This window comes from Elgaria multicarinata, chromosome 2 (assembly GCF_023053635.1).
Source record: "Elgaria multicarinata webbii isolate HBS135686 ecotype San Diego chromosome 2, rElgMul1.1.pri, whole genome shotgun sequence".
Classification (NCBI taxonomy): domain Eukaryota; kingdom Metazoa; phylum Chordata; class Lepidosauria; order Squamata; family Anguidae; genus Elgaria; species Elgaria multicarinata.
The window spans coordinates 180,563,123-180,590,782 of NC_086172.1; the positions used below are offsets into that span (position 1 = coordinate 180,563,123).

The 27,660-nt window shown below is 43.6% G+C and overlaps 1 protein-coding gene across 1 annotated transcript; it reads right to left on the reverse strand.

Moving 5' to 3' along the window:
- Positions 1 to 1,896: 1,896 nt before the first annotated feature.
- KLHDC1 (kelch domain containing 1) lies at positions 1,897 to 26,922 on the reverse strand. The gene is made up of 13 exons (XM_063118276.1): positions 26,721 to 26,922; positions 23,898 to 23,968; positions 23,185 to 23,302; positions 22,067 to 22,185; positions 18,357 to 18,435; positions 18,135 to 18,218; positions 17,889 to 17,972; positions 16,111 to 16,169; positions 14,295 to 14,407; positions 12,602 to 12,674; positions 8,564 to 8,648; positions 6,394 to 6,446; positions 1,897 to 4,469 (listed from the first exon to the last, which is right to left on the reverse strand). The coding sequence occupies exons 1-13, from the start codon at positions 26,835 to 26,837 to the stop codon at positions 4,295 to 4,297; spliced, it is 1,230 nt and encodes a 409-aa protein (XP_062974346.1). The 5' UTR covers positions 26,838 to 26,922; the 3' UTR covers positions 1,897 to 4,294.
- Between the last annotated feature and the right edge of the window lie 738 nt (positions 26,923 to 27,660).

A 27,660-nucleotide genomic window follows, 5' to 3' on the forward strand; every position in this document is an offset into this window, starting at 1 on the left:
TTTCTATCTTCTCAAAAGAACAGAATTTGGGGGTGCTTCATAACAATATCTAGCATGCCTCAGCCAGCATGGAAACTGGGGGATTATAGGACTCCACCCCCCACGTCTAAAACATTTCTAGGATTGTGCCCTTAGAGAGTTAATCAAATCTGGAATTTAAAGGGATAACCAAGTTCCGTTTCAAGACAGTTCTAAGTTCAAAATAATTCCAAGTTCCATCTTCAGAAATAATACTAAGACCTAGCTTCAAAAATAAGACTAAATTCTCAGAAAGTAAAGGGTTCAAACTTAAGTATACTTTAACGTTCATAAGAGATCCATAGTTACCCAAATCCCTGGTCTGGTGGTTCAGCAAAGATCACAGGCGAAGGCAAGCAGGAGAGAAAGAGTTCTTGCTAACTAAGCTTTTATATTTTATTTATTTATGTTTATATACTGATCCATATCTAAAATAGATTCTGGAGCAGTGACCATAGAAAATAAAATACTAAAAGGATTAAAACAGCATATTAAAATGGTTCATTTTAAACCCCTTGTTCTTATCAGGTGAGATGTCCACCCGTCCCCCACATTTCATGTCCATGTGTTCTGGGAATAACTCTGGCATATTTATTAAGGGATTAATTCGAACCTTTCTGAAAACTTCTCCGAAGGACCACCATCTGGGTGTGCTGTCTGGATTGATATTTGTCCCTGGCACATCTTTGAACTCACGACCGCCTGCGCCATCTTTGCCACGACTTTGTGAACCAATAGGCATCAAGCAACGATGTTCTCAGCGGCCCTTATCATCGCAGGTGCACAACACGAGTTGATCAGCAAAGGCTTTTTCTCTGAGCAGGTTACCAAGTTGTTCTTCACTGCTCCTTGTTACCAGCTGTGCAGCCTTCACCAAACACCTCTTGCTGTGTGACCTTGCAGAGAGCAAGTTCAAAGCATCACAAAGCCGTACGGTATGTCTTCCAGTGCCAACTCTCAATCAGCTTTTGCAATCTTCAGTCTGGAAGGGTCGTGAGGCCAAAAGACCAGGCATTATTAAATCAAAGGTCATCTTGCACATGAGTTTGGGGTCTGAAATACAAGTCTGGACTCTTTCTAAATAGGAGTCTGCGGTCCTTTTGGGTGGGTGGGGTGCGCTTTGTAGGTCTCCCCCAAACCCTCAGACTAGTCAACCATTTCAGGACCAAATTAACCATTTACGGTTTAACGCAGTCTCTTCTTTTCAATAATGTGTATTAATTTTCAAAACCAATTCTTTTGTATTAACCATACAAAGGCAGCTGCTTTGACATTAGCAATGTTATTTCATCTGTTCACTGCCCGACTAACAATTCCCAACCTTGCCAGCAGCAACACAGCCTTAGACCTCCCTCCACTCAACTGCCATCAATGTTCTGTAAACTCACGTTTCTTTCAGTCAGAAAGGCTGATGTTCGTTTTTAAATGGAACTTCTAATTTTTTTACAAACATTTGTACTTTTGCATATTTCCAAACGGCTAGGACACTCAACCTTCCAAGTTTACTATTACAAGGAACACGTGGGACCTGCAACAAAGTGTTGTGGTGTGTTCTGCTGTACAGGTCTCCAGCCCAGCCTGCCATGCCCTCTTCCAGAATGCTCCATTCCATTCCTCCTGCTCCTTCCCCTCAGTTTTCCATCTCTCTCCAATAGATGCTCAGTGCTCTCTGTACTCACTTATGGGTCATTGGGCTGACTTGGGCGGTTCCCCCACCACTTAGATTTCTTTTAACCTTTCTTTTTTTCTACCCAGCTCTTGTGTGTGGATGGTGGTATTTGGGTGACAAAAGGATTGTAAATTGGAGAGTAAGTTCTCTATTTGCATATAAGATGATATAGACAAGACAGACAGAATGTAATACTTTTAATTCCATTTGCAAGAGGGACAAAGATCACATAGGCTTCTGCACGTACTGTAAAACATGAATGAAAACAATGTCATAAAGGCACTTCTAATTGGAACTGGTTCAGACCACAATTTCAATAGGAGAAACCTTTTCCTGATCAGATTTTTCTAAATGAAATATAGAATACTCATCGATGTTGCTCCAGGTGAACTACCCTGACTTTTACCTTGTCAGGTTTTTACTTTATGACATTTTAAAGTAGCAACATCATTACTCAGGTTGTATCTGGAAGTCAATATAATTTTCACACCGATCCTAATGGCAGTGATTTCAGATTCCATTGAAATAGATGACCAATTAAATATTGGACACAATTCATTGAAATGGAAGTTCTCCTGCTCAACCATCACTTGAGATGAACGGGAAATGTTTTAAGATCATTATTTTGCTCCCATTCATTTCCTGAGGGAATGCACAGGAGACCTTCCCAGTAGATTGAGACTTCAGTCATGGGAGTCACTTGCAGAAGCACACCTATGTTTGATTCTTGACATATTTATACGGAGTAGCAGAATGTGAGAACTGAATGCCCCTGCAACACCCTCTCAAATCACTTGTGTCCAAGTCCGTTCTGAAAGCTTGAAAGGCAGGTCCTTCTTAGCTCTGACAGCCTTGGCTTGCTTCCCTTTTGAAAAAAACCTGTATTTGTGCACATCATGGCATCACAGAACTATGTTTCGGAACTCCAGATGTAAAAACAAAGCTGAAACTGGAGATGATACGGTCAGATCAGTTCTGAAGATGGAATAAAGAGCTCTTATCCTACAAGACTGGTGCTAGCAGGGTCAACTTTTTATTTCGGCAGGACTCCTTTGCTTTTAAGAGGTGCATGACAAACAGAGATTTAGAGGGAGGCTCTCATCACGGCATCAGAACGTTGGAAAAGCTGCGCTTGCTGCATTTCAGCTTGCTACAAAAGGTGACCTTGACTGGCAGGTGTAACAGGATGATCATATTTAACAGCACCATGGTGAAGGGAAGCATTTGCCCTGCCAGTTTTGACATCTAATTCACTCCAGGGCTGCAGGATCTTTGTTATGTCAATGCCAAGTGGTTTACCTTAGTGGCACTGGAGTGAATCTGGTGATAAAAAATGACACCGTCTTCCTACAGTGATTTTAAGGTACTACATACTATTGCACCAGGAAAAAGCTGACCCCACCCCATATTCATAACTTCACTAAAACTGCTGGATATATTCAGGCACTATCTGATTCATTGCAAGAAGATGCACTCTTTCAATAATTCACTTCAGTTCCTTTAGATTCATAGGACTGCACCTTTAGATTGATAGATGTGCCAGATCAAACAAGGGGGTAAATTACAGACAATTTGAGGGAAGGTGATAACCCACAATTCCCCATTGTAGCTTGCATTTCCAGCATTAAGAGAAAAGATCATTTATATAAAAAACCACCCTGGCATTGCCTCTTCCTCAACACAAACAAAACTATTAATATCAAAGATCTCCTTAACTTAAAGGAATATAGAGCTTAACAGTACTATTGAGTTATAAAAGAGCTGCTTATGCCATGAAAAACCCCTCCTAATTTCCTTAGGCTATATGTGCTTGGTTATTATTGTAATTAAATAACACTTATGAACAAGAGTAACTTTTTTCAAGATCTTTGCACAAAAAGGCAAGTGAGTAAAAGCTATTCAGAGCAAGATTCTATTCAAACACACAAGAAATGTTTGCGTCAGGGTCCCTATTAACTAAATACATGAAACAGATAGGAAAATAGTACTTTATAAATACTTTTAAACAATAAACAAAAATATTTTCAACTAATTTAAATACAAACTTTACACATCCAACATGTGGTATGTATAACATTTTCAAAACTGTGATTAATTACAATCAATCAATATTCAGTGCAAGCATTTTGAATATGCACAGCAAAAGTATTTAACACAGTGCATCTTTAAAGTGTTTCTATAGAATGGTGTCTTAACAGAGTCCATGCTATCTTCAATCCTTCTTTTGTGGTGCTGTCCAAAGGATATTTGCGCTGCGATTATATTAGAGAAATTCAACTTTTCAGACAATGGTGAAAATGTAGCAATAAGCAGAAATGTGGTCAAAAATTTTTTTGCCTGCCTGAAGCCTTATTAAACATATTTAGCTTTAATAATAACCGGATCAACTGGCGTTTATGAACTGGCTCAGTGAGCCCAAGAAAAGTGTTGTTAACCTCCAGAGCCCCTAAGCGGAGCTGTTATAACATCTGCAACTGCTTCTTATGCATCAAGAAATCAGAGCACATTTCAACGTCTCCAGACCTGACCCAACCTTAGATATTCAGCCCATCAAACAGCTGACCTGTAACATTTCTAAATGATCTCCAACAATGGTCTGTATGGTTGCTAGGAGACATTAATCTGCTCTTGCCCTTCTACTTCGGCTTTTTTTTCTTGGCGATAGTTAACAGCGGCCCAGAAAGTTATTTTATCCACAGCTTCCTCCAGGAGCCTAGATGGTAACCAGGGTATTTGGTTCTCCAGGAGGAGAGCATTTTTGCCAATGCAATCGAGGCTCAGCCTGAAAAAAAAAACAATGCCACAATGACAAAGCTTTGAAGGGGGGGGGGAACACTATACAAGAGCAAACTATTTTAAGTATGTTGATTGATATGCACCCAAAGTAATGCCCACAGACTTAGGGCACGTCTACACCAGCCCTATATCCCAGGATCGTCCCAGGATCTTGCTGTGCATCCAAATGCCACAGGGGATCCCGGGAGCAAGTAGGGATGATCCCTCCATTTTCCTGGGATAACTCTTAGGTGTAGAAAGGGCCTTAATCTCACCTCAATCATGAACTCACTAGGTAGCTTTAGGCAAGTTACTATGGCTCAGTTGTGCTAAACGTAGTTAAGAATCCACACTATGGTTTAAGCTTCTAACAGTTTGTTTAGAGCTGCTTCTTTGCTTTCTGTTTCCCTTCTGCTCAGCCTCATTCTCAAGTTCTGCAGAACTTTTGAGGTGCAGAGGCTGCTCACGTCACTTCCTTTCCAGGTTGGAGAATGCTGTGTTTACAACAGGAAATCACCGAAGTGGGTGTGAAACATTTCCTGACTTCCACAGAGTTTTGAATTTCACACTGCACATAGTTAAAACTATGGAATTCGCTACCACAAGGTGTAGGGATGGCTACCCATTTGGATGGCTTTCAAAGGGGGTTGGAGAAATTCCTGGAAGAGAAGGCTACTGATAGCTTTGTGCTACAAGGCAGTAAGCCTCTGTACACCAGCTGCTGGGGAACTTGGGTGGGAGGGTGCTGTTGCACTCATGTCCTGCTTGTGGTGAACAGCTGGTTGGCCACTGTGGGAACAGAGTGCTGGACTAGATGGACCCTTGGTCTGATCCAGCATCAGGGCTCTTCTGATGTTCTCATGGACACCCTCTGCATGTGGGGAGCTCAGCGTGTGTCACAGGCTCTGCATGAACACTGGAGCTGCTTGGTCAAGACACCTACCACTTAACATTTTGAAATAAAGCTGCTAGCAACAACCATGTATTAAATGACACTGTGTCAGGGGTGCAGAACCTCTTTCAGCCCAAGGGCCAAATTCAATTTTGGAGAAGCTCCCAGGGGCCACATTCCAGTGGTGGGAGGGAACAAAGACAAGTGAGGCAGGACCAAAAATATTTCAGCATACAGCACCTATACTTCAAATACTTCAAAGGTTGTCACAGAGAGGAGGGCCAGGATCTCTTCTCAATCCTCCACGAGTGCAGGATACGGAATAACGGGCTCAAGTTAAAGGAAGCCAGATTCCAGCTGGACATCAGGAAAAACCTCCTGACTGTTAGAGCAGTACGACAATGGAACCAGTGACCTAGGGAGGTTGTGGGCTCTCCCACCCTAGAGGCCTTCAAGAGGCAGCTGGACAACCATCTGTCAGGGATGCTTTAGGGTGGATTCCTGCACTGAGCAGGGGGTTGGACTTGTAGGCCCCTTCCAACTCTGCTATTCTATGATTCTATTGTCAATAATAGGCCTTAGGAGAAGATTTCAGCCTTTCAGAATGGGGGGTGGGGTGGAGGGAACGCACAAAAGCCCACAAAAGGGGCCCCCACGGGAAGGGGAGGGAACGTGGCCCATCTGGGCAACCACTTAATGGTTACTTAATGGTTGCGAACAGCCCAAAGCGCTTTGGCTGCTGGGTAGTATGGAAATGTAATACACAAATAGGTAGTAAAATGAGAACACAAGAAGAGCCCTGATGCTGGATCAGGCCGAGGGTCCATCTACTCCAGCATTTTATTCTCACAGTGGCCGACCAGCTCCCCATGGGAAACCCACAAGCAGGACATTTATTTATTATATATTTAGAATAAACAAATAAATACAAAGGGCTGGACTAGGACACCAGGTGGGCTCTGGCTTTGGCCCCTGGGCCTGAGGTGCTTTTGCGCCGCTGATTGACAATGTTGTTATTTGCCAGATCTTCTCAACTCACCTGAGAAGCGAGTATGGTTGTGTCTGAAAAATCAGCAAGTCACTGCAGTGTCCCTAAGCAAGAACAAAATTATCCATTTCAAATGTATTTACAGGTTGCTTTTCTTGAAAAGTACTCAAAAGCAATTTACAACAATAAAAAGCACCGTGCCAATAAGCAATTAAAAGAAACAAAGAAAACAGATCTTTGCACACTTACTAAGAAGGTCCCTTCCGGTTTGATGTGATGGTAGCATCCAACAATGGGTTACCTCCCCATTATTGCCCAAGTGACCTCTTTCTTTTTTTTTGGTCTCTAGGATTGGTGCTGTGCCCAGTTTTGTTATTTTATTTATTTATCACATTTGAATAGCGCCCAATAGCTGAAGCTCCATCTCATCATGGCTGAGGTTGAGACAGAATACAAACTGAGGAGTCCGTAAGGTACAAGGAAAAGAGAGAGGGATTCCCCACCCATCCCGCCCTGGGCCTAGCGCAAGCGGGAGTGTGGAGGAGAGATCACGAGCATACGTGCTCTTCCTGGCTATACCATAGGGGAGTCAGCCACTGATCGATTCGGTTATGGTTCCATTCTCAGTTTGGTGGAAGGAGACCTCCAAGAATGGGATGTGCACAAGCTAACCTGATGCAGGTAACAGTGCCTGGAACTACGAAGGCGCTCTATCCCTCTTCTGCTAAACACCGTCTCCACAGAGGCAACAGTGTCCAGATGGTAGAGCTGAGTCAAGGTGCAAGGTGTGGTCTGTGTGGCAGCCCTACCTATTTCTGAAAGGGAATGCCTGAGTGGAGAAGGCTGCAGTTGTGGCTGCTGCCCTGGCAGAAGAAGCTGTAGCGTGGAGAGGTTTAGGCAGGTGTTACGGCAATACAGGCTTTAAACCATGTGGCTAAAGTAGACTTAGAAGCCCTGCCATGAACCAACCAGTACACTATGGTCAGCATCCAAGGCCTTCCTCTGGGTGCCTCCTTCAAGGGAAGCTTGGAGGGTGGCAACAACATTGAGAAAAAGAAAGAAAGAGAGAGAGCGTGTTCAGAGGAGGGCAACCAGGATGATCAGGGGTCTGGAAACAGAGCCCTATGAAGAGAGACTGAAAGAACTGGGCATGTTTAGCCTGGAGAAGAGAAGATGGAGGGGAGACATGAGAGCACTCTTCAAATACTTAACAGGTTGTCACACAGAGGAGGGCCAGGATCTCTTCTCGATCCTCCCAGAGTGCAGGACACGGAATAACGGGCTCAAGTTAAAGGAAGCCAAATTCCAGCTGGACATCAGGAAAAACTTCCTGACTGTTAGAGCAGTACGACAATGGAATCAGTTGCTTGGTGAGGTTGTGGGCTCTCCCACACTCGAGGCCTTCAAGAGGCAGCTGGACAACCACCTGTCAGGGATGCTTTAAGGTGGATTCCTGCATTGAGCAGGGGGTTGGACTCGATGGCCTTGTAGGCCCCTTCCAACTCTGCTATTCTATGAAAGAGAGAGAGAGAGAGAGAGAGAGAGAGAGAGAGAGAGAGAGAGAGAGATTTCCTGATTGTGTCCCGTCCCCCAGTTATGGAATGAATTCCCTGATGAGGCTCGCCTAGTACCAACATAGTTATCTTTTCGGTTGCCAGGTTAAAACTGCCCTTTTTGTCTCAGGCATTTGGCAGCATACCATGAGTTTTAAATTTGGTTTTAGATCGTCTTTGGCTGACGGTTTAACAAATTGTTTTTAGATATATGTTGTTGGTGTGTGCGTTACCTGTTTAGATGGTTTTATGTAAATACTTTTCTTTTTTGTACTTTGTATAATGTTTCAATGGTTTTTAGTTTTTGTGAACCATGCAGAAAGCTTTCGCTGTGGGCGGTATAGAAATAAAAAACATGGATGAAGTTCCCAGGGAGGCGACTCACAAGGAGCCGAGAGAGGACCGAGGGAACAGGCAGGAACCCGCTGGGACATGTGCAGGGTGACGCTGAGGGAGGGACCCTGCAAAAATGTTTCTCAGCTGTAAAACCTCCCTGAACTCAGGCTCCACACACGAGCAGAGCCCAAATGTGTAATGCGTAGAGACCACAAAGAAGAAAGAAAAATAATAAACGAAATGAAAGAAAAATAAACACAATTAATTTATATTTCAATTACAAGATGTATCAGTAGCAATGATGTCATGCAACAAGTATGACATTTACTGACCGTGTCCAGGAAATGCAAGTCATCTTTACTCCCTCCAAAGACCATCACTTCGCCTTCATTACCAAGACAGGCTGTATGCCACAACCTAAAAAAAAATATTAGAGTTAGAATGAATTCCTAAGTAAGTGGAGATTTAAACATGCTTTCAAGTAGTTATAAGGTGTCAGTGCAAAGGCTGTTCTTTCTCATCCCTGCTGTTGATTTCTCCCTTAATCTCCAATGCATGGTAAGCACAGTTACTTATTTATTTATTTATTTATTATTTATTTATTTAAGGATTTTTATGCCGCCATTCAGCCAAAAAAGGCTCTCACGGCGGCTTACAAAAGTATTTCTTGACAGAACCGTCTCTTAAGTGCATGAATGAGGCTGTGATCCTATGCATGTTTAGATCGAAAAAAGTTCTAGAACTCTCAGCATACCCCAACCAACATGGCTGGCTGAGAAATGCTGGGGTTTGGAGGACTTTCCCCACCCTGTCTAAACATGCATAGGATTTTGCCCTGAATTAACAAACTAGTCCACTCAAATGGATCTTAAAAAGTATTTTGAACTCATTAGCCATGAATCAAGAACTTGAAATCTTTCTGGCCTTTGTCTACTTACCATGAGTGGATTTATTTCTTTGCTAAACTGATTTTTTAAAACATTTAACAATGCATGCATTCCAGTTCTTAAATTGATGCTTGCAATTATCAGCTCCGGATCAGTGGGATATTTTTAAATATGAGCAGAGCAACCAAATCAGCTGTTCTGCCTTGACAGAATACATTACAAAGAACCTTCAGTGAGCGCAATTTTAAATGGCTGTTGCAATAAGCATGGACATGACCTGAAAGTTCTGTCTTGCTTGATATCCATGTTCCAAACGAACGGTCTAGCAGTTATTCAATATAGTTCTGAAATAGTTGGCATGGGTATCAAAAGAGCAAGAGCGTTCAGACTTTCAGGTTAGGCATGGCAACCATTTAACGTCTGGTTCTCCTGAAAGGATTGTTTCCTACAGATCTTGGTTTCCATTCAAAACCACTTAGGGCAGAAACCAGGCATTAGAACAGCCTTCCTCAACCTGGGGCGCTCCAGATGTGTTGGACTGCATCTCCCAGAATGCCCCAGCCAGCTGGCTGGGGCATTCTGGGAGTTGTAGTCCAACACATCTGGAGCGCCCCAGGTTGAGGAAGGCTGCATTAGAACATCTGCTGCTTTTTCTGCAGTGCATAAACTGAAGAGCTGGGGAAATATCTCTAGACAGGAATGGTACCTTTCTTCCTTCCCGCCTTATCCTAATGGCCTTCTTATGTTCATTGTAAGAAGTAAGTTATGAGGACTTTGCAGCCTAGGCTGTTCCTTGTCAGCTACATAGGCGGGAAGTAGACTGATTCAGGTCTGTAGTGGACTGCCCAACTGTACCATGGAGGCCTGATGCACCACGCTCCACCGAGTTCAAGGAATCAGACAAGCACACAAATGGAATTGGCTTAAATAGTATTACAGAAAAGACCCTTGTGGAAAACAAATATGCAAAAAGCGCTTGGCAATTTTGCTTAGATACCAGCTTCCCACGAGTACAGAGTGAGCTGCAATTAAGTGTTGCTTTCAAAGAAAACAGGGCCCTGTGTTCTCACACATCCCTCTATTCCATCCTCAGAGTGCGGAAGGTTTTCCCCCCGGAATATTAATAGTTTCCAAAATCATGCTTAAGGAAAGAAGCTTTCTTTTTGTACAAACTAGTACAAAATAAACAAATGGGTATGCGTAGAGACAAACAATTCAAACTATAATAAATTTACATACGTTTGTACTAACAATTTATGTCAGGAGAGCTTCGCTGCACTGAGGTAAATTTTATTTTGGGAATTAACTGACCAAGCGTGTAACTCACTGAGGTCAACAGGACTGCAGAATTTGTCCCCTTTTGTTTATTTAACTACTGCAAAAATATGCGAAGGTGAGGCACGCAATGTTGTTCGTTTCAGCAATTATGCACTGTTCTCCTTACACTAAACTGTATCCCACCTGTTCTCTTCCTCATACCTGTTGATAGGTCTGCCTCTGTCTTATCTGCATTAGGAAAACTCTGGCCTGGGCTGGATCATCGCAGAGCACTGGAAAGCCTTTCCTGCCTTGACTCCTAGCTTCAAACCTGAGGCTTTTGTCTACAGACTGATAGAGCTTATGTCCTTTCACAGTTGCTCTAACTTAGCACCTAGACATTCTAATAAAGCATGTTATTTGCATCATTAATCAGCTAAATCGACATCATCTTTTAAAACAAACCCTTCATCTAGAACAGCCTTTCTCAACCTGAGGCGCTCCAGATGTGTTGGACTACAACTCCCAGAATGCCCCAGCCAGCTCTGCTGGCTGGGGCATTCTGGGAGATGCAGTCCAACACATCTGGAGCGCCCCAGGTTGAGAAAGGCTGATCTAGAATGATAGTAGCTGTTACAATTCCAAAGCTCTGAGTTATAAATAAACTCTAAAGTATTCTATGGAACACTTAGTGAGCGGTGCCTATGAGATTAAGTATTTAGAGCCAATATTGCAACAGGAGTGGTAGCTAGACCATGATACGAAAAACAGAATGAAAACTGGCACAGGAGCTGCGCTGAGGTAAGGGAACGGCCAAGAGAACGGCAGGCTGCTGTCAACAAGGCCCACACCCTGATCCTCAATACATTTACTCTGACAGAAGGATGAGGCCACACACGAATGTTTATCAGCTTGTTGGCTGCAATGTGAACTGATGACTTGGAACAATCAGCAGTGATTAACACCACAGACAAAGCTTTTGTATCACTGGTGTCACCTCAAAGACAAGATTTTTCCATGGATGCTATTTACGCATGAAGTGATAAAGAGTGATCGCTTGGAGATGTGTGTGTGTGTGTGTGTGTGTGTGTGTGTGTGTGTGTGTGTGTGTGTGTCAACCATCACTTTAAGAGGAGGGGGCAACTTTTCTGTGAGTAGTGGCTACATGTGGTGCAGGAGTGGGGTTACATCTACCTGAGAACACCAGACCAGGCCTACACTGATGCCATGTCTGTATGGGGCCTACACACCTAACATCCTTCTGCATTCATATCTTTACTTGTTATTATCTTATTTGGTGTTGTTGTAATGCTATGTTTAATATTTTTTTAGTTGTTGTTTTAATTTTGTACTCTTTGCACCCAGAGAATGTCTTGGGATATGGTGGTCTACAAATACATACTGGAAAACGAATTACATGTGGATACAATCTCACTCCCTCACCACCATGTGTATCCTCACACACGTAGATGTTGGTTTGAATCAGGACTTAGTGGTTGCCATTCTAACTACCAGAAAGCAATTTCTGCTAAAATTATTGCAGCTTTCTTCCAGACAAATGCATTGGGATGGAAGCTTGAACGTTCAATACATATCCATTGGTGTTATGTTTTTGACAGATCTAAATGCAGCCAAATGTTATTCAAACCTTAACATTCTTCACAATAACATTACTTATACCTTCTTAGTAACATTTGAAAACATTTAAAAGTATATTACTGGTTGTAATTGAAGATATAGGATGAAGTTATTTGAAAATGCAAGCTTAAAAATGTGTGCAAATCAGTTTTTTTTAAAGATACAGGTTGGATCTAAGAGCTGTGAGCAGAGTTCTATTTATTTAGCCTTCCCCATGTGGTGCTCTCCAGATGTGTTGGACTGCAACTCCCATAATTCCTAGCCAGCACGACCAATGCCCAAAGATGCAGACCATCACATCTGGAGGGCACCAAGTTGAGGGAACCTGCTCTTATGTAACAGTGCCTGCAAAGCCACTCCTGAGGGTTACAGACTCTTTGGAACAGCATTTGATGCGGCAGGGGGCCTGCAGCTGGCAGGGGAATGGGGGGAGCTGGTGAAAACCAGTGAACCCCCCCCCCTTGCATGAACAGAAATGCCTTTCTACTTGCACCATTGGATACAAGCCTATTTTCTGATGCTGAACATTACATAACAAACTATTCATACTTTCCTCAATTTCAGCAAATGTTGATTAGCTTATTATACCTAGGTCTACTCTTTGGTAAGTATGTGAGTTGTTTCCATTCATTTGTTGCGACACCATAAATCCAACCATCACCTGAAAAGAAAGATGAATAGATTAATGGTATTTTTTTTCTTAAAAAATAATTGATAAGCAACCGTATAACTCATTGTTTCGTGTTGAACATGAAATAACTGATACTGAGTATGAAAAACTCAGCCAACCCTGGCCAGAACTCAAAGAGCCTTTGAGTCCAGGGGAGTTTTTGACCCTTTTTCTTTCAACACCTGCCTTTCATACCATGTCATCACCACCCTCTTTTGAAACACTCCTAAGTTTCCAGAGAGGTTTACCATGTGGCTGTTGAGGCTTAACAATATATCTAAAGCCGCCTTGAGCTCCTGTAACTAGTGCCATGGTTCTTTGGGACTGAACCCTTTTACATTTCTCTGCATGGACTGCGAGTGAGTGCAAGCTCAGTTCAGATGAGCTAAATGACTCCCTTCTCTTATTACTACTTTTTCCTTTAGTTTATTGAAAACGTTGCTTGTGAAGGGCAGCAGACTCAGTTCAGGTGTTCTGTCTCCTGCAGAAGAAGACAAGAAACCAGACTTGGGGGGGGGGGCACTTTAGAGCACAGGAATCTTCAAAAAGTCTGCCTCATATTAGCTGGAGATGGAAACTACCCAGAACTCAAAGCAACATTGTTAGAAGGAAACATTTTTAAAAAACATTTTCTCTCAAAATAATAATAATAATAATAATAATAATAATAATAATAATAATAATAATTGTATCCCGCCTTTTGCCCAATGCTGCACAAACTATAAACATTTAAAATACACAACAAAATTATAAGACATTAACATAGATGGAGGGCCAGATTATTCTCCAAAGGCCTGCTGGAACAAAAAAATTTCAGCCTGCTTCCGAAAGCCCATCAAGGAGGGAGCCAGCCTAGCTTCCCCGGGAAGAGAGTTCCAGAGTACTGGAGCAGCCACCGAGAAGGCCCTCTCCCATGTTCCCACCAAGCACGCCTGTGAAGATGGTGGGACTGAAAGAAGGGCTTCTCCAGAAGATCTCAAAGCACGGGCAGGCTCGTAAGGGAGAATACGTTCTTTCAAATAACCTGGACCCGAACCATAATATGGCATATCCCCCCCCTTAAGTTGCTTCCAAATATAAACATGAAGCTCAAATTGTGCATACGGTTAGGCCAAAACCCTCCAGAGAAAATTTAGAGACCATGTGGAGGTCTGTAGGAGCTAATTAGATAAAACTCCCCCAAGCTTTTTTTTTTAAATACCAAGTTGCAAGATGCAGGTTTAAGAAATAGAAGTTGCATTTTAAAATAAAATATTTCTGACACTGGATTTCATCTTTAGTTGCAGATCGTTAGAAAGAATGAGACAGAAGTTTCACTCTGAAAAGTGAATTCTACTAGTTTTTTTAAAACAACAACAACAGGAAGGAAACATTATCTTTAAGTTTGTTTTTCATCAAACTTGGTGCAAGAAAAACAGGGCCAGGAGGGTGGAAGGTCCTTCAAGAGTCCCCGTATCTCAAAGTTTTTCAATCCCATCATGCCATGAATTGACTGGGTATTTGTTTTAATCTAATATTAACTTTCTTGTCCATTAACTGCACCAATTGGCGATAGCTTGCATCCCTATTTGCATAGCAGTCCCAATACTTATGGGGGGGAAAACTACTTACTTAAGGGTACATTGTCTGAACTCAGCCCACCAAACAGGAAAAGTTTACCATCGGATAGGGAAGTCAAGGTGTGCCATGATCTGTCTCTTGGTTTTTCTCCATTTGTACAAATTCTAAGTAGAAAAATAACCGAGGGGAAAAGGCATATATAATTCAAGAAACATACCAAACAATTATTGGGTTGGCCATTTAGCATGTTTATGGGGACAACTATTTTCTGAAGCTTTATCACAGATGTTTGCTTACATATTGCTTGCTACTTGCATCACTGCAAATGGGAGATGGGTGAACATAAGAAGAAGAGCCCTGCTGAATCAGACCAAAGGTCCATCTAGTCCAGCACTCTGTTCACACAGTGGCCAACCAGCCGTCGGCCAGGGACCAACAAAGCAGGACATGGTGTAACAGCATCCTCCCACCCATGTTCCCCAGTGACTGGTGCATATAGGATTACTGCCTCAGATACTGGAGGTAGCACACAACCATCAGGGCTAGTAGCCATTAATAGCCTTCTCCTCCAGGAATTTATCCAACCCCCTTTTTAAGTGATCCAAATTGGTGGCCATCCCTACATCTTGTGGTAGTGAGTTCCATAGTTTAACTATGCGCTGTGTGAAAAAATCCTTCCTTTTATCTGTCCTGGATCTCCCACCAATCAGCTTCATGGGAGGACCCCATCAGTTTCTAGTATTATGGGAGAGGGAGAAAAATGTCTCCCTATCCACATTCTCCATACCATGCATAATTTTGTACACCTCTATCATGTCTCTCCTTAGCCTCCTTTTTTCCAAGCTAAACAATCCCAACTGTTGTAACTTTGCTTCATGGGGGAATGTCCTTTTCTGCACTTTCCCCAGCTCTATAATATCCTTTTTTAGGTGTGGTGACCAGAACTGTACACAGTATTCTAAGTGTGGTCACACCATAGATTTGTATAAAGGCAGTATGATACTGGCCGTTCTATTCTCAGTTCCTTTTCTTATAATGCCTAACATGGAGTTTGCCTTCTGGGCTGACATTTTCATTGAGCTGTCCACCACAATCCCAAGGTCTCTTTCTTGTTCCGTCGCTGCCAGCTTAGATCCCATCAGGCCATAATTGAAGTTGGGTGGTTTTTTTTGCCCTAACGTGCATCACCTTACACTTGCTTACTTTGAACCGCATCTGCCATTTGGATGCCCACTCTCCCAGCTTGGAGAGATCCCTTTCAAACTTTTCACAATCCATTTTTGTTTTTACGCCTTTAAATAATTTGGTGTCATCGGCAAACTTGGCCACTTCACTGCTCAGGTTCAAACTCCTTTTTGAGCCTTCTTGAGTGAGCGGTTTTACTGAGCTGGAAGGCCAAGGTAAAGCTGCAATCACCCATTCCCAATCTGCAACTCAAGGAAGTGTGTGCCTGACTGCTTGTCAGTGTTGTGGATGAATGGGCAGCCTTCTATTTTTCTAAATCATTTTGCTTCGCCGTGGAACTTCTTGGGTACATTTGAGATCCATGAACGCATGGGCACTCTCCTGGCTTTTCAAAACCAGATTAGAGGAGTCTACAGTAGCAGGAGGTTGGTTCATAACAAAAGCATTCTGAAATCACACAAACCAAAGAAATGTACTAGAAGCTATAATGCTGCTTGCTACTGTAAAATTAGTAGTATGCCAAGTAGAATGCCACATCATTATTCTTTTAAGTGCAGCTATAAAAAATAGACAAGAGGAAGAAAAAAAGCCACCTTGAAATATTCAATAGAATTAGAATTACATTTAACTAGAATTGTTATGTACAACAGAAAAGTGACATGAGGGGAAAAATATTACTTACTTTCCCGACCAAACCCAGGTATCTAAATTCAGAGAATGTAAGTCACTCATCCTTGTTTGCTGTTAAAACAAAGTTTAGTTGGGTAAACATGACAATGCAACCTGATTTTCAAAGAGAGCTGAGCACAAGATTCAGTCTGAGAATTCCTTACATGAGAAAACCTCTATGGTTTCAGTTAAGACTGTGCTCATTATAGATTAAAGGAAAATGGGAGAAGGTGTGCGTGTGTGTGTATATATATATCTGCCTTCCCCATTCAGCCTTCCTTCGTCCTGGCCAGAGCCTTGGGTTGAGAGGAAAGGCCGGATGGGGAACAGGAAGAACACTGGCTTCTCGTTCTAAATACTGGCCAGTCCACTGCAGTGCTCACAACACGAGGGAGGGGGGAAAACCCCTCAGCAATTACTCCATGGTCTTATGCACCTGTAATGCTAAGCCACCGTGTTTAACATTGGGAAGTGAACCGCAGTGAGTTCGTGTGTTGTGTGTTGGGAGAAAAACTTGACAATGGTGGCTAATTAACCACCCTAGTTAACTGCCCCTGCAGTGGGCCTTGAGACACCTTACTGTATCATTTGATGGGATCTCCAATGGTTAAAATGACTGTTCTGTGTGAAAGCGCAACGGCCATAGAGTAGGCCGCCTAGACTCTCTGCCACTTCCGCCGACGCTCACTGCCAGACTCTATGGTCTCCATCACATAGTGACAGATGGAGCGGCCACCACGTACATTTTCTCAGTGTGAAGGCCACTTGGGTAACCAGTGGCGAGAGGCCAGGGCAGTAACTATGACGCAGGGAAATAGTAAGTAAACTGTGGCATGCCGTGCAGTTCCTAGTCATGTGACGAGCGCGTGCATTGTGGTTTTCTTACACACACCCCCTCATAGTTCCCCTAACCACCCTTCCCCCAGTTGTGTCTGAATAGGGCCCATGCCTGCTGACTGCATTCATGCTAGCAAGGAGTTATTAGGTTACAGTTCATGTGTAAGGGATCACAGGAATTTCAGTAATCAACCTATATTTTCCTAAGAACGTAAGATTTTCCCAGCTGGATCAGATCAAAGGCCTGTGTAGTTCAGTACCTTGTCTCCCGGTGGCCAAGCAGATGCCCCAACGGGAAGCCCACAAGCAAGACATGAAGGCAGAAGCTCTCTCCTGCTGTTGTTCCCTAGCAACCGATATTCAAAGGTATGTTGCCTCTGATCCAGGAGGCAGCACAGCCACAGAAGCGCTTGAGCTTATTTATTTATTTGATTTGTACCTTTCGTTTCTACCAAAAATGACACTCAAAGTGGCTTCTTATCTTGCTAAATAAAATACATACTTATTTTTTTTTCTATTGCACTCTCATCACTGGTACACCAGTTTGTCATTAGGTCTTTAGTGCCTAAAATCCAAAATCTTCTGCCCAGAAGAGCAACCAGCACAACTGTGATACATGCACGTTTGTATGATGCACATAGTTTTGTGCATTTAATCTGCGGATTGTATCTCTGATGTTACTGACAAAGCGGCACCATCTTCCCATCCCACACCTTTGTGGGTTTGGAGTTTTGTTAGTTCAGTAAAAGGCTTGCCCACTTTACAACAAACTTACTCTTGAAGCCTTTTGTGAAAGGAAAAAAAAGAAAAGAATAAAAGGTCACTCCTTTCCTCAAAGCATTGCCTCAGCATTTCAAGGAAGTTCTCCTAGTTATTTTTCTTTCAAAGTTCTCTCTCCAGCACTAAAGCCCACTGCTTCCCCTACATTTGAAAAATGTTAAAATAAGTACAAACCAAAACTCGTCCTCCAAAGACGTAACCTTTATTTCCTAGGACTGCACACGAATGAGCTGCTCGAGGCTGAGGTGGAACTCCTTGCTGCAAACAAATAGGAAAACACAAAAGAATTCAATACTCCCATCAATCCAAGAGGTTTAGGAAGGAAATGCAAGGTTGTTTCTGGGACGTATTTAGGTGATGACCAAATGGGCAGCTGCACAAATGTGTCAACGATGAATCCGAAGTTCATATAACACTTACTTTAATTGTTGGCTGATACCAAGTTTGCGTAGTTGTATCAAAAACATGAACGTCATTGTGCCAACCCCAGAATACCTGACCTTCCTAAAAGAAAAGGAAAAAAAACCCAAAAAAACATAAAAGATAGGTTACAAATAATAATAAAAGACAGCAATGAAAGCTTTGATAATATTTCATCAAACACAGGGTCTTCTTTATTTGAAACAGTAACAGATCCCTTACCCAAAATGCATCATGAACGTCAAAACAGTCACTCAGCTCACTTTGCTTCCGACAGCCATAGCCACCAAAATAGATTAGCCTGAGAAGATTAGAATTAAAATTACCAATCTTGCCACTGCACCTAAGAGGTCTTTTAATTCTGCTGTAATTCCACTAGACTTCTTTAACCCCACCTACAATCACCGTTTTTATTCCCCTTGTGTGCACCCTTCACCCTACATGTGCAAAGAGTTACTGGAGCAGGTCTTTTCACTTAAAAAAAATTATGTCACCAATGCTCTGTCAAATCAGGAGAGACGAAAGCAAAGATCTGAATCATCTGTTTGGTGCTTGCAAGCAATGCGCCCAATCACTTGCCCTCTAGATCCCTGTCCCTCCTGGCTTATAAAAGCAAGCCAAGGGGGTCTGACTGGGTGGGTCTAGGGGGTGATAAATGCTTCCCTTTGGGAATGGGTGGTCCCTGCTGTCATTAGTGCGACCACTCCTGAAGAAGCCCACCCTAGACCTGGTGGTACTAGACTATTACTGCCCAGTCACAAACACCCCCATTTTTAGGGAAGGGACTTTTATTATTTATTTTATTATTATTTATTTATATAGCACCATCGATGTACATGGTGCTGTACAGATAACACAGTAAATAGCAAGACCCTGCCGCATAGGCTTACAATCTAATAAAGTTGTAGTAGACAATAAGAAGGGAAAGAGAATGCAAACAGGCACAGGGAAGTGTAAACAGGCACCGGGAAGGGTGAAGCTAACAGTATAGAGTCAGAACAAACTCAAAGTTTAAAAGCTATAGGGAAAAGAAAAGTTTTTAGCTGTGTTTTAAAAGCTGTGATTGAGTTGGTAGTTCTCAGGTGTTCTGGAAGAGCATTCCAGGCATGAGGGGCAGCAGAGGAAAATGGACGAAGCCGAGCAAGGGAAGTAGAGACCCTTGGGCAGGCAAGAAGCATGGCATCAGAGGAGCGAAGAGCACGAGCGGGGCGATAGTGTGAGATGAGAGAGGAGAGATAGGCAGGAGCTAGACCGTGAAGAGCTTTGAAGGTCAACAGGAGAAGTTTATATTGGATTCTGGAATGAATTGGGAGCCAATGAAGAGATTTCAGAAGCGGAGTGACATGGTCAGAGCGGCGGGCCAGGAAGATGATCTTAGCGGCAGAGTGGTGGACAGAGACTAGCGGACTGATGTGAGACGAGGGGGTTGTGCCAGAGCAACTGCAGGCACTCTTGGAGGATACTGATTATCTAGACCCATTCCAGTCTGGGTTTCGATCTGGTTACAGGACTGAATCGGCCTTGGTCGCCCTGATGGATGACCTTTATCGAGAGAGGGACAGGGGGAGTGCAACCCTGCTCGATCTCTCATCAGCTTTTGATACCATCGATTCCTGGATCGAGTCTGTGGGATGGGCATTGGAGGCACTGTGCTACACTTGGTTCCAGTCCTACCTACGGGGTCGTTTTCAGAGAGTAGCATTGGGTGACCACTCCTCGGCCCCTTGGCAATTGAACTATGGGGTGCCGCAGGGTGCCATCTTGTCCCCAATGTTGTTGTTGTTGTTGTTGTTGTTATTATTATTATTAATTTATATAGCGCCATCAATGTACATGGTGCTGTACAGAGTAAAACAATAAAATAGCAAAACCCTGCCGCATAGGCTTACATTCTAATAAAATCATAATAAAACAATAAGGAGGGGAAGAGAATGCACCAAACAGGCTGCTGGGAGTGGTAATTAGAGAATTTGGAGCTAAATCAATATGCAAATAACACGCAGCTCTATATCCCTGTGACAACTGAATCAGGAGAGGCTGTGCCTAAACTCAGTAATGGGCTGGATGAGGGCCAATAAACTGAAACTGAATCCTGGCAAGGTGGAAGCCCTGCGGGAGAGTGCTTCCCGAGTCCAGGAGATAGGCTCACTGCCTGTTCTGGACAGGGTTGCACTCCATCTGAAAGATCAGGTTCATAGTTTGGGGGAACTCTGGTCACTGGAGGCTCAAGTGTCCGTCGCAGCTCCGACTGCCTTTTGCCAGCTTTGCCTGGTTCACCAGCTACAGCCTCTCCTGGACAGGGACAGCTTGGCCATGGTGGTGCAGGCATTAGTAATGTCAAGACTGGATTACTTTGTGGGGCTGCCCTTATTATTTATTTATTTATATATTTATATAGCACCATCAATGTACCTTAAAGCTGCTCCGGAAGCTGGAGCTAGTGCAGAACGCTGCGGCTCGGCTGTTGTCTGGAGCTGCCCCTTTCCAGCATGTAACTCCTCTGCTGAGGGAGCTGCACTGGCTGCCTATTTGCTAGCGGGCCAGGTTTAAGGTTCTTGTACTTGGGTAAAAAGTCCTAAACAACATGGGACCAGGATACCTGAGAGAGCGCCTTCTCCCTTACCAACCTGCCCAGCCACTGAGGTCATTGGAGGGCCTGCTCCTGGTGATCCCACATGGACCTACCATCCGATTGGAGTCCACCAGGGGAAGAGACTTCGGTGTGGTGCCCCCCCCCCATGGAATTTCCTGACTTCTGGAGGTCAGACAGGCGCCAACTTTGTATTCCTTCTGGCACCTGCTGAAAACGTCATCATTCCAGGAAGCCTTTTCCCTCGATGATCAGCCACGGTTTTATTGCACCTTGTTTCTTTTAAATGTACTTTTAACATGTTTCAAATCTGTTTTTATTCTATTTTATTTTGTCTACCGTTCTGAAATTCTGAATGGGGAGCAGTATATAAATATTGTAAATAAATAAAATAAATAAATCTAATCTTTGTAAGACATTGAATATTGCAGTGATTGTCATGTAATAATTTTTCAGCATCATCTCAGTCTGCACACGTGCTGTCACCATGGCCCTGTTTTGACGGCGGCGCAAGGCTCAGGCTCCCACATTGGTGCTCCTCCCTGGCATCTGCACGGAAAGGGGCGCCAATGCGGAGCTGCCACTGCCGCCGAGCACCTCCCTCTGGCTGCCCCGTTCCATTCCGTGCCGTTTTTTTAAAAATCTGTAGATGCAAACCTTCACATCTACAGATTTAAAACAAAAAACTGGAGGGGGGAAGAGGAACAGGGCAGCCAGAGGGAGATCAGTGGGAGGAGAGCTGGTTCGGACATCGCATGTCCCTGTCTTCCTCCCCCTCCGGCTGCCCCGTTCCTCCACCCGGTTTTTTTTAAATCTGAAGATGCAAAGGTTCGCATCTACAGATTAAAAAACAAATTTAAAATGGAGTGGGGGAAGCAAGAGGGCAGCTGGAGGGGGAAGGAAGAGAGGGATGCGCAGTGCCCGAACTGGCCCTCCTCCAGCTGATAGCAACCAATCAGGGGTCACCATCGGCTGTGGCACACCTCCGCTTAAAAAAAAGTCGGGGTAAGTGCCCAATTTTTTAAAGCGGAGTTTAGGGGGTTTGCCCCTGGATGATTTCGGGAGGGTGGCTGCATCATATAGATGACCTACCACCAGTCCAAATCCACTCCAGGGCAAACCCCTCGTCAAGACAGGGTCTGTGCCTCACACATAACTTAAGGAGTGTTGATATAAACATAATTCCATTATATAAGTGAGGGAAGAGAAGAACAGTAAATTAAGAGAATGGACAAAGGTCATCAAGCTGCACAAAATTACATGTTGTTCTGTTCACAAGCTAACGAAATTACATGTTGATCTGTTCACCTCCCCAGTTGTGAAATTCCCCCATGACAATTACCTGTCTTTATACACCCAGCAGGCAAGTTTGTCACGTGGTGTAGGAGGCTGACCTTTAAAGTCTGTGATTTTTTTCCACAAATAGGTTCCATTTCTTGTTCGCAAATTAACATAATAGAGCTTAAAAGGAAATTAGAACAATTTCAACACTATTGCAACATACAGCAATATAAAGCACTGAAGTGATGATTGGTAGAAGTGATGACAGGAGAGAGCAACTGATGATACACATTCATTTACCGTTTTAAAAGAAAAGGTTTGAATCCTCTTACTTCAATGTTGCAAATGCAGTCCATTGCTAACAACTAGAAGTACTTCTTCTTGTAATGGAGGGCTTTTGTGCCGTGCTTAGACACTGCCTTTGAATTAAGGCCAAGGTGAGTTCTTAGCCATGAAGATGCTTATGCTTTCAACCCCTTACTAGCCCCATTAAAGTAGAGCTGATTTCAGCTTCCAAGGCCCAAAGCTTAAACAGAAGATAGAAATGGAAGGCTAACTCTATTCCCACTGATGAAGAGAAAACTCACTGCAGGGACTTGTGGGATCAGCTTGCCAGTCCCATTAACTTCAGTGGGAAACTTGTATTCTAGTTTTAACTGTTGGGAATCAGGCTGGCTAACATTTATTTAAATTTATTTATTTAAAATTACTTTCAGGTTGTCTTTAAGGGTAAAAACAAACAAAACACCCACTGGGTGTTCAAGCACTTGGCCACTGCCAGGGCAACTCTTTGGGCCTTGGTGGTGGTATTATTATTATTATTATTATTATTATTATTATTATTATTATTATTAACATTTGTATACCGCCCCATAGCTGAGGCTCTCTGAGCTGTTTACATCTTCTCCAACCTGGTACCCTTGAGATGTGCCAGACTACAACCTCCACCATGCCCAGCCAGCATGGTCATGGCTATACTGGCTAGGAATTATGGGAATTGTAGTCCAGCACCTTGGAGAACACCATGTTGAGGTAGGCAGCTTTAAAGCTATGTGCTAAAACAAAAACCTTGCACCTGAGATTTCTTGATCAATATAAATGCTCACTGTTTTATGATTTTATTTTTAACAGACTTGGTCATTCAGTTAAAAAGTTTCTAAAAATGAAAGGATCCAGTACCCCATTGCTGTATCCTTTGTCATCACATCCGCCGAAGATATATAGATTCCCACTAATGCAAGCACCACAACTTCCAGACATGGATGGAGGTAACTCCCCTTCCATGAGGTGCATCGACCTGCAATTCAGCAAACACACAGAATCCCATAATTTTGCTCAGAGAGCAATGGAAACAGAGCAATCAAGTCAGGCAGGAATGCCTTCAGCAAGTGAAAATCAAAGTTCTGTTATTGTGACTGCGATAACTTTGTACAAGAGCAAACACTCTTTTCTGTTGGAGCGGTACTCTAATAGTAGGTGGCAATTGCTTACTCCACTGCTCAAAAGAACCTGCCTGTCGCCTCAGAAGCAGATTAATAGACTGGAAACAGTCTCCTTGGGTAAGAGCTCTGAGATGGCTTGCCTTATCCCTTGTCAAGAATTCAACCTAATGATCACAGCAGTCCACTGAGCAGGAAGGGAGAAATACTGATAGTCATTTTCAAATACATTATGTGGAAGATCCATTAAAAATCACTGGGATTTACTTTCACATACAGAATTTAGGATCAGAGTATTAGGCTCACGGTTTTTTCATACCAAGTGTTATAAAAAAAAAAAAGAACAAGAGCTATAAGAGATCCAATTAAAGTAATACTATTTGCATCAGGTACTAGAGCCTGTCATGTTTCACAAGTAGTCGTGAAAAATTAACAATAAATGAAGTGACTTACCATAATCCACTGTCAATTTCATAGATCCAGAGCTCATCATTAGGTAAGTAAACTTCATTTTCTTCAATAGACTACCGCAAAAAAGGCAAATATTTCATTAATTCCACTGAACATCTTTGCTTTCTATCAACTTTTCATTTCAAATTCTAGCTTCTCAAGTGGTGCTTGGCAATAATAAAGCACACATGTGCCATTCTGTCTATATATCAAGGAGATTTTTTAGCCACTTATTAGCCACTGAACTCAAGAGGTCCACTTGAGAGTCTAGGGGGAAAAGGAAATCATGCTTGACTCAGGAGCAGAAGTAGACACAGGGAGCAACTTCACAAATCCAATGCAATCAACAGCACAATCCTATCCATGTCTACTCAGAAGTAAGTTGCAATGCAGTAAATTGGGATAAATTCCCAGATAAATGGGTATAGGATTGCATTAAAAGTATTATAAAAAGTATGTAATTTTGAAGGCAGAATTAGGAAAATAATTAGTAGTGCTCAAGAACCTCAGTGAGTCTCGGGCATTGAAAACCTGGACAATAAGCTACCTTAATTGGAGCATTTAATTCCTGATCTTGTAGCCTGGTTGATCTAGGCCACTTAGGATTCTGGGAGTGGGTGAGTGAAATCTATGCAGGATGGTGTGGCAATTATTTTGTTTTAGGATTAAGCCAACTCATGTTGATCTTAGTACAAGAAACAGTCACCACACTTTCCACATTCCTTTTCTGTGGCTTCTTAGCTGTGTAGAAATGTAAGAGGCAGAAGTGTTGTATCAGGGAAGGTGTACTTCTGCAACATCTACGCAGATCTAAGGATCCATGGAATGCATTTGAACGCTGGAGTGTGTGTGAATTGCAATATTTCTTCCCATGTCCCACCCTGGTCCACCTTCAAGACACTCTCCCAGAGGAATCTTGAAGCTGGGAAAGGGTGTCCATGTGACTGCAAGAGCATCCCTCCAAGTTGGTTGGTTGCACAGCCAGGAGAGAGAAATCAGGCTGAGAATCGATCCTGCAAGTACCGAATCCCCTGAATAAAACAATGAAACTTTGCATATGGGAAGAGATAATTGTTGTCAGAGTTCTCTTATCTGGAAACATTGCCTCCTATTCCATAAAAAGCAGACACCCCCCCTACCCCCCAGAGATGGCAACAGATGTCCCTCATTCATTCCATAAGAATCACAGTGACAATGCTGCTCTGTTCGTTTTCTTTAAAGATCACCTGTCAGCCTTTGAAGTCAATAGTTCTGGCTTCCAAATATTGATGCCAAAAGGGAAATGTTGGGGTTATACAGACCTAACTAGAGAACAGGGGTCAGGGAGAGAGATGTGCTCCTTGCACTCGCCTTTTCCTGAAGGATGGGAAATCCCACAGCCGTCTTTCCCAACCTGGTACTCTCCAGACATGCTGGACTAGACTCACATCATTCGCCAGCCTGACACATCTGGAGAGCACTTGGTTGGGGAAAGCTTGTTCATGAGGAGAAAGTATAGCAGTTTTAAGGTGTCTCAGTAATAAACTATTTACAGGTAAAGAGATAATGGTGATGAAAACATCACTCTGTGTAGCAGGAAATGTATTGACAATATATTCTGATTATAACTACACATCTTCACCTAAACATCCAGGTTTTAGGAAGGAGCAAGTTATTAAGGGGGATGAATTAACTGTTTTATTTATGTATATTTTACTTTAAACGTTTTTAACAAAGCTTTCAAGAAGCACATCCAGCTGTTTAGAGTTGGGCCATCCAGCTGTTTATAGAGTTCTTTGCTACCTTCGTCTCCTACCCATATTCCAAAGCACTCAGGGTACATGGTCCTAATCCCAAATGTTATTTTCGCACTGTGAAATGATGCAACTGGCACAGGATCAGCCATGGAGCTTTACAATTCAGTGAGAATTTGACCCCAGGCCCTATTCTGTCCACAAGTACACCAGGCTGACAGGTGATGTGGCTGTTTCAGTGCCCTTAGAACCATTGGGAAAAAGAAAGTTTCGGACAATAGGCACTATCCCATATAAGTTAAGACTAACTTAAGTTAGTCATGCCTATGTTAAATCTTTCATTTAAATGGCCTGGTTCACATGTAACAACAACCCAGAGTATGGGTTGCCATTACGGGCAAACCCTGCACTACGTTTAGGTATGAGTTATTAACCATGTATAACCCAGGAAGAGAAACCATGGTTTGTGAGCTCTTGGGTTGTCCGTAGTTAACCCCAGTTAAACCATAGTGCAGGGTTCACACATAACAAGCCTTCAACCAATGACAACCCATAATTCAACAACTAATCCTCTAGGTTGTTGTTACATACAAACCAGGTCAACAGGTGTACTCTAAGTAGGACTTATATGAAATTTTACCTAATACTTTGTGAAAACGTTTAAACAGATGGATTTTATATTTTCAAAAGTGAAGATCAACAGTTGCCTGGATTTAAAAAGCTCGCACGTGATCTTTTGAGTGGGCCCAACAAACTGTATGGAAAGCTCCAGAGGGTGGGTGGGTGGGGGGACGGAAGGCTGACGGTTGGGACTCGAAGTCCCAGCGGCCAATCAGCGACCGAGCTGAGGCAGGCAACAAAAAAAAAACCCCACAGCAACCCCTCCCCCACCCCGCCTCATCGCGTGCCCTCGCGCGCTTTTCCCGCCCTCTTCGCACTTTAGGCGGGAGCGGCTCTCCAGCTTTCGCCTCAGCGAGCGAGAGCGCGCCGGCGCGCCCGGGTGGGCGGGGCGAGTCCCCCTCTCCCACCCACGTCGCCCCCTCGCTCGTGCTGCCCTCCGTCGCCCGCTCTCCGCCTTCTGGGCCTTCCTTACCACGTATCCCCCCCACACATAAAGACAGTTCCCATCCACCACGGCGCAATGGCCGCTCCGCTCCTCGGCCACGGAGAATGACTCAGGCAAGGGAGGAAGAGGAGAACCCGCCGCCATCTTAACGCGAGGAGGAGGAGGAGGGGCTGGCGCGGCCGTCGTCGGCACTACTGTCCCCTCAGCAACCGCGCTCGGGCTCTGCCTGCCGCCGCCCCCGCCTTTCAAACGCACGCAGGGCTCGGGCACGCGCCTCTCGCGCCCCCGCTGCCTGCCGTTGGCTGGGAAGCGCGCTGGCAGACGGGCGCGGGGGCAGCGCTGAGGCGGAGGAGCCGGAGGGGGAGCAGGAGAGGGAGGGGCGCCGCCGCCGCCGCCGCCTCCTCTCCCCCCCTTGGCGGATGCGCGGGATCCTTAGGCTGCGCCTAGGAGTGAAGCCCCATGGGACTCAGTGGGGCTGCCTTCTGCGCGGACGTGCCTAGGACGGCCCTGTTAAAGACTCGTGCATTCCAGGCACGGGGGGTTGGGGAGTCCTGCAAATGTAGGCATTTTTAAACGGCTAAACAGGCATAAAATTGCGCCTTTAGGGGGTGGAAAGGCAAGAGTACGAATTGGGAGGAGGGGAATATATAATTTATTTATTGCATTGATATACCGCCCCATAGCCGAAGCTCTCTGGGCGGTTTACAAATGTTCAAAACAGTGAACATTAAAAACAAATCAACAAAAATTTAAAACCATTAAAAGCATAAAAAACAACAATATCCATTTAAAAGAACTATTCTGGGGTCAAAGTACACTCACAAGAAATTTATCCTCATATCACCATAAACAATAATGTTAAATTCAGTATTTGTAGAGGAAGCCAGCTTTCCAAACACCTTTCTATTTATTTATTTGTTACATTTGTATACTGCCCAATATCCGGAGCTCCCTGGGCGGTTCACAA